This window comes from Macaca mulatta, chromosome 3 (genome assembly GCF_049350105.2).
Source record: "Macaca mulatta isolate MMU2019108-1 chromosome 3, T2T-MMU8v2.0, whole genome shotgun sequence".
Classification (NCBI taxonomy): Eukaryota; Metazoa; Chordata; class Mammalia; order Primates; family Cercopithecidae; genus Macaca; species Macaca mulatta.
In genome coordinates this window covers 108,548,107-108,556,276 of record NC_133408.1, presented here as the reverse complement: position 1 = coordinate 108,556,276, position 8,170 = coordinate 108,548,107, and the positions used below count along the sequence as shown (strand labels likewise).

General features: G+C 34.1%; 1 protein-coding gene across 2 annotated transcripts in view; it reads right to left on the bottom strand.

The window, feature by feature from the left end:
* Positions 1–322: 322 nt before the first annotated feature.
* The window catches only part of TMEM196 (transmembrane protein 196), a 48,825-nt gene continuing 40,977 nt past the window's right edge, over positions 323–8,170 (bottom strand). Inside the window, 2 exon segments of one of the 2 annotated variants that reach the window (NM_001194223.1) lie at positions 323–672; positions 4,102–4,356. In NM_001194223.1, the coding sequence (NP_001181152.1) occupies positions 613–672; positions 4,102–4,356 (315 nt within the window). In that variant the 3' untranslated portion in view covers positions 323–612. 2 annotated transcript variants of the gene reach the window in all.

Below are 8,170 nucleotides of genomic sequence, written 5' to 3'. Positions count from 1 at the left end.
TATTCACATATAACTTTTCACTCTTTGTGCAAAAATACCATATAGATTAGTATTCTCTCTCTCTAAAAAGTCTCTTTTTTATGCTTGAGGTTTTTCGTCCTTTACAAATAAATTATGAAATATATTTCATTAACAAGTTGAAAATAATTACAATGTTTTTATAACAAGGCATTACTGAGGTTTTGAATTGTGGCATCCTTGAAGCCATCTGTCTTTCAAAACAAAGACATCAGTAAGTTATTTTTATTTCTTGATATTTGCACTTTTCAATTACTCATATGAAATATGTCATTACAAATCTAATAATCATGCTAGTCAAATAGTGTTTGTATAGAATATGCATTTTATTTGTTTTATTATTTCTTTTTCCTGAAAAGGAAACAATCTGGAAAGCCTCTTGAAATTATTGTATTAGAACGTTTCTGGAAAGTTTTTTACCCCATGAAAAAGGGTGGAGAAACCAGTGAGGCAATATATTTTTTAGGAAGAATAATTTTAGTGGATGCTCAGGAGAAATAAACGCAAATGCAAAAACTGTTTTATTTTCTAGTCCTTTGGTGTCTCATTGCCTCATGAAAATCCTAAAAAGTGTTCAATTCTTTAAAACATTGATTATATTCTTCCATTAAATATCAGCTGTGGTCCTCCATTGCTCATGTTGTCTGTCATTTCCTGTTAGAAAAATGACATGATTAATTAAAATTGGCTTTTGGAATAAGACATTGTTTTGGTTAATGAGTTTGCAAAACAGAAATTTCAATCCATTGAAAAACTTGCTAAGTTTTGGGGAAAGACAAGGATATTTGAGGAAATAAAATTTCATGGCATCTTGGAGCACATGAAAATGCTGAAGTAAGAGTCGGTTAGACCAAAATATTCTATCCACAACAACGGTCCATTCTCTCCCCACTTTCCTGAGTTTCCTCTTTCTTTCTTCAACTAAATTTTGGAAAGATCTTGCCTAGAAAGAAGAAGATGGTTAAATGAGCAAGTTTTTCTAACGCATAGACTCTGCTGAGCCTGTCAACAAAGTGCCAATGCATTCTAGAGGTGACTTTATTCTATAGGAAAATGCGTGGCCTTTTGCTAAGAACAGGAAAAGGCCTACAAGGGAATCATTGCTCATTTGTAACTATGGATCACTAAAAAATCATAGTAGGAAAGATTGTTTTTCATGACACCATCCCTCTTCCAGTAAGAAGTAATAACAGCGAAGTCTCTTAACATGTTTTTAATGGATCAGTTACTAAAAAGTTAATAAGTAAAACTATATAGAAAAGCACTGAAAATACAGATGCAAAGGACAAACTAGCGTTAAAAGTTTCACTTTCGATGATATGAAATAACATTATGAAAAATTGTGATGCTTTTAATTCATATGTTTTATTAAATATTAAACCCTTCCCAATACAATAAAAAGTGATGGGATGTGAAGCCCATTCATATTTTAATGGTTAGAGCACCATACTAAAAATATGTTGATAAAATTATCTAAAAATAGATTGGCAGCATCTTTCCATGCTTGAACAAGCCTATTTGCAAGAGAGCAGTAAAAAAAAAAAAATATATATATATATATATATATATATATATATATATATATACATACATACACACACACACACATATATATATATTTTTTTCTCAATTTATTTCTATCTATTTCTATCTAGCTCTGTTTGGAGAATCTGCTAGATATGTACATGGTGAAACTCTCCTAGAGATGCATGTGATGAAAAATCTGAAAATATATTAGGGTTATTGTGCTGGAGCTAAGTTCATAGCTCAGAAATCTGATTTGAGGCTTCATTGAGGAACTCACCACTGATGGCAAAATAAGTAGAACCACCCCCCACCCCCAATGATCTTCAACAAAATTTACTTTTCCCCTTTTACCTACTAAGAGAAAAATCAAATTTCTAGTAGATTTACATAAACCCATTCGGTGCCTTTTCTCCTTCTACAAGGACTTTGCACTCAAAAACTGCTTAGAAATGATAAAAAGTTAATCCATTATATTAACCTTCAATTGCAGAATTTAGTAAAACAATTTTTAAAAATTTTACAAAAAAAGAATTTTCTTAACTGAATTCACTCTGCCGTGAACACAGCAAAATCACTGATCGGAAAGAAGAGTGAAAATTATTTTTAAAATGAGTGAGTCTCCAGTTTGCAAACAAATTTGCAAATAGGCATGCTTAATTTAATAGGAAGATTGTAGTTTAAATTTGGGCTGAACCAATGTGACTATTTGCAAATGGGCTTTCTGCAAATGGGCCATAGTATCCATGTGACTTTCTGTATGTCCAATTACTTTGTTTGAGCAAACCAAGAAACATTACTATTTATTTTTAACAATTTGAAATATGGGAACTAAATTTAAAATTTATCACATAAGATAATTTTACTAGAAGAGTCTTTTCATACTGAAATTTTACTGTATTAGCGTCCAACTTTGGCCATCTTCTCATGCAATTTTAGCATGAGGGAAATACACAGTTTGTCTTTATCCAGACATATCTATTATTAAAAACAAAACTCTGGCCCATGAATGATTATACTGAGTCAGTATCATGAAGTAGCAGACAATAAAAGGAGTCGTGAACCATCCAAGCAGAAATGTGTTTGGATGCTTATAGGCGGGCTGAGTGTTTTAAATACTCAACCAACTTTCAAGCTGCAAGACTCGGCCACGTAGGTTTATGTCAGCTCTGCAAAGTAAGCGCTTATGAAAGCGATACTTTGAGAAACAACATTAAACAACATCAGTTCAGACTGATCTGTTGACATCATGACTTTCTGGAAGGGGGTAATGCTTTCTGCAGTGACATTACAACATGGTAACTCCCTAGAAGTCAGCGTACCTTGTAGGTAACTCTGGTGTCGGGGGCACCACCGGGCAGCTGGGCAAGTCGGTTATTTCAATAGCCCTCAATCTCTAATGTAAATATAACAATCATACAATAAATATTGCACAAATATATACAGAAAACTAAATCAGACTAGTATAAAAATAAAGCACAAAAGAGCCACTATTCATATATACATATAAAATGACCATCTATTTTTAACAATCATTTCTTTAAATTACTGGAGTCTTCCTATGTATATCATTAATTCTTTAATGAAGGACATGCGTAGCTCTGCTTAAAACTGCTTTCTTGAGTCAATTTGAGAACACTTGCTCCCCTTATTTGAATGTATAGATTGTACACAAAATGGAAACACTACAGAATAAATATTTTTCCTTCAAAACATTATAAAGAAATGTGCAGTAAGCCTTGCTGTTATTACTTCTGCTCTGTGCTTATGCAATTTTATTTCCATGACATGAAGCAAAATATAATGTGGCCATTACCTTAGTGAGTTTATTTTACAAATGTTTCCTCTTTTCTCTACTAGATCCAGTAGCAGGAACTGAATTAAGGAATATGTGCAAAATGTAATAGAAACACAGACATCATACTATACCATTTGTCCTTTTATACAATTAATTTAACTTCCTATTTATATGGGTTTCATGAAACAATTATGCAAGGACAACTGCTTAAAATACAGGCAAAGCTATCCACATATGCATAAGTTTAGATGAGAATTAAATGAAGCTTTATATGGACTGTAATATCTGCACTGATAGGCCAGGCGTTTTGTCACCTTATTAAAAAGCCCCTTTATACTTGAAGATCAAATTTACATAATCAAATGCATCTCCTTACAAGAACAAGGGAAGAGCTAGAAAAGGGAATTCATGCAATTTCTAAAACTGGCATTATTGAGTGGAGAGTGTATTTAGTATCTGTACTTTTCCTCAGTATAATACATAAAAATCCGTATTTATAAAGCATTCAATATTTTATGAAATACTATTTTAGGCACTATGTTTTTGAATAGACAGATAGACTACAAACTTTTGTCGAAAATAGGTGTATCCATGAATTGCAGAGAAAAAAAAATATAAAATTTCTATTCTTAACCCAATAGAGCCAAATGTGTAAAATCTGATTCCTCAAATTGTGATCTAAAGTTTCAAGTTGATTCACCCAGAGTGGACTTCAGTCTTCATCATGTGCTAGCAGTGAGAGGAAAAGGTACGAAACTCACTTTCTCAGCCATTTCATGAGAGTGATGCAGGGAATGCTCCCTTTCTGAGAACATCCTCCTCTGTTCATAACTGGCTAGTCGACAAGTGAGCCAGGAAGAGAGCGTGCAGCCCCCGATCCCAATGCACGCGAGAGACATGGAGGCAACGTGCAGAGGGTATAGGGAGGAAGTTTTCTTTGTGACTGCCCGGAGGAACTGAAAATTCAGGATGCCCCCAATGAGTCCACAGATACAGCAGGCTGAAAAGAGGATCATCTGATAAAAAAAAAAAAAAAAAAAAAAAAAAAAAGAAAGGGAGCGTTAAAGTTGAAAAGTCAAACCTGACCAGAACACAGTTGCCCTGTCGGGCTGCATGTCAAGGATGACTAACCTACAATAAAGAAGAAAAAGTGGTTTTGGTGCTTCACAGAGGACAGGAGATTTTTTTTTTTAAGCCAAGTTTCTATTCACTCTGACTCACTGTAGACAGAGAGAGTATACCACAGTGTTTCAGAAATTGATAGCTGACGATATTAAAGCCAAGAATATAGCTTATGAAAACCCTGAAGCAAACAAAATTTATCTTCTAGGTAGATTCAGATTTAAATATTTATTTAACATCTACTGTGTGCTACTATGCTAGAAACTTTAACAGATATCATCTCAATTAACACTCCCAGCAAGCCTCTGAGACAGTAACATGTGTTTTAGAAAAATGAATGGTAAATAGCTAACGCTAAGTTTAGGCACCAAGCCGAGATTTTTCTGATTCCAAATCTAATTTCACTGTGTCAATCCTTCAAAAATATCTCAATAGCTTCTCTTTGGATTGTCATTAGTTCCACCTAACTTCAAATCTTTATACCTTCCTACCTATGTGAGCTTAGGAAACTTAGTTAAATCTCTTTTTTTAAAAAAAAGTTCACTCATATTTCATTGTGCATGTATTTCCTAAACAAGTACTTTAGGGACTCCTATGAACTGGCCCCTATATATTACAAATATTTTATTACTTTGTGGCACTATTGTTGAAGAATATACAATCGGTGTTCCAAAAATACTGTTTGTTTGTTTGTTTTAGAGAAACAGATGATGTAGCTTTGCTTTTGGTCCTACTATTGGTTGGATCTCAGTGTCTATTAATAGAGCTAGGAGGGTTAATCAACAACTATCATAGGATCCCTAGCAGAACCAAGAATAATGCTTTCTGAGACGTACATATTTTGTGAATATTTAATAAACTTAAATTAACTAGTCAAATAACTTTAATAATTATATTTTCTTTTTGCATCTGGTCTAAATTCTTCTATGGGCTTTCATGATACTTTATAGTATGATACTAATTGAATTATGCAATCTAATTTCCATTCTTCTCTGGAACACAGTCTTATTCCAGTCACCTCTCTTGTCCTTCAATATGAATTACTTATTCCCACATCAGTGATATTTTTCATTTCCTGGAAATAATTTTGCTTCTTCCTTAGACTCCTGGATGAAAGGCAGAAATTAAGTCCTAACTTGGACTTTATTGATCTTCTCCTTTGCTATAATTCCCCAAGTCAAACAGCTTTGTAACTCGCTTTAACATTTAATTTTACTTTATCAGGTATTATTTTTCTTTCTTTTCTTTTCTTTTTTTTTTTTTTTTTTGAGATGGATTCTTGCTCTGTCGCCCAGGCTGGAGTGCAGTGGCGCAATCTCGGCTCACTGCAAGCTCCGCCTCCCGGGTTCTAGCCATTCTCCAGCCTCAGCCTCCCGAGTAGTAGCTGGGACCACAAGCGCCCGCCACCATGCCGGGCTAATGTTTTGTAATTTTAGTAGAGACGAGATTTCACCGTGTTAGCCAGGATGGTCTCAGTCTCCTGACCTCGTGATCCGCCCGCCTTGGCCTCCCAAAGTGCTGGGATTACAGGCGTGAGCCACTGCACCCGGCCTTATCAGGTATTATTTTTCATTGACAGTTGAGTTTACTCTGCACTTATTAAGCACCTAGCATCTGTTAGCCCCTGAGTCAGCAGCTGCTGGCATTACAATCAATCATTCATAATTCTTCCTCTTGAGAATAGTTAAATCTTGTGAAAGAGAAGATCCAGAATTTTAACATGGCATGATAAATATTAAGAAAGGGATATATGGATTGCCCTAGGAGTAGGGAGGAGAAGAATTTAGCCCAGCCAAGATTTTTGGAGAAGGCTTTCTTGAGAATATGTCATGTCAGTAACTACAGTAGTTAATTTCATTTCTTCAACTTAATTCAGCATTCCTTATTGCATCTGTATCATCAGAGCTAAAAATCCAATAATGAATAAAATCTTTTTATACTTGATTAAATATAATACTGAAGATCCATTACCAATAATAAAATCATCCTACTAAGTATAAACTTGTAGCTCATGATGCCTACTAGAATTAACCAATTATATTTTATTTTAAAGTAGGTTTGGATGTCATGCTGTTCTTTGGGGATATATTTTGGTGTTTACTCATTCTCTGAAAATATGGAAAGATATTATAATCAAGCTTCAAATAATTATTGTTACAGAGAAAGTAGACAATACCTTTAGTTTTCTATCACATGAAAGCCCATATCTTTCCTGATGTCATTCTGATTAATTCTTTAAAGGCATGACACCTCATTAACATGTATTAACAAAGCAATCTTATCCAGGAATTAAAATGTTAAAATCTGTAACCATATACTATTTTCAAATTTCACCAGGTTGGAGACTCTAGACTGCAGATATATTTGGAGTGAAAATTTTTTTAAAAATTTCATTAAAATGTAGAAAATCTTGATAGTTAAATGCCATCAATGGGGACCTCAGAAAGTACAGAGGATAATGTACCTTTTAATAGTATATACAGCTACCACCTGAATGGTAGTTTCTTAAAAAAATCAGATTTCATTATTTTTTTTTCTTTGTAACTTGTAAGAGAAAGACAGAAAAGTGACACTATTGCCTTTGTATAAAACAACAACAACAACAACAAAAAGCCTCTTCCCTCCTTTTTTATTTTTCCCTTCCCTCCCTCCTCTTTCTTTCTCTCTCTCTCTTTTCTCTTTCTTTTCCTTTTTTGTCTTGTTTCCTTGTTTGTTTACTTGCTTTCTCCCAAGGAGTTGTTCCTACATAGTCATAAAGAGTCTTGGTAGAGGAAGAGCATAAGAAGAATGAAGGCCATGTCTAAAGAATGATGGGAGAATCATAAATGCAAATTACAAGCCTGAAAAAATACATTTTTTCTAAAGGTTTCATTTTTCCCTTTATGTAATTTTTTAAAATCAAATATAAAATTGCTATCTAAAGCAATGAGGGCTTTAGCCTTTTTGTCATAATAGATGTTCTCACAAAGAAAGGTGTGATTAGAAAAAGGGGTCAAATAAAAATAACTGCAATGCTTCCAATTGCCTGATTGCTCACATAACTGGCCTCCCCTTGGAAAACTCTTGTTAGGCTCAAAGGCCACTTCCTAGGGTCCCTGTGTAGTATTAATTTTGCTAATTTGTAAGTGTCTATGTTCTTTCCCATAATACTTGGTAAAATAAACCACACTTTTTCCTTATTTCCAAACTCTCATAAAAAATCATGAAAGGCAATGTGGAATCCACACTTCAGCATGCAGTGTGTCTCATCCAGCCAATATCAGAGTTAACTGGGAGTGTGTTCCATACCCCAGAAACCCACTATAGTACCAGAAAACATCTGAAAACACTTATATGTGCATTCACAGTAATAAAAGAAAATAAAATAAATCTCTGAGAATTAACTGTAACCATAGCAACACAGCTGTCTTGCTGCTTCGCAAAACTTGCTTCACAGTCAAAGAAAGCCAATAATCCTTAGGCCCAGTTCCATATTTAAACGGTTACATTTCTCATGGGCTGAAGCTTTATCTTCTTGAGCTCACTGAAGGATTCAGGCGATTGTCTGGCAGTCTTCAAATTGGAAAACTAGAGACTGCCATCTGCAGCAGTCATTAAAGGTTACATATTCCGGTATTTAAAGAGTTTATTAAAGTGTTTTTATATTGGTGGGCTTTTGTCATGGTTTCTAATAATTTTGATGGTTTTCTTTGAAAACAGAAAAGGCAG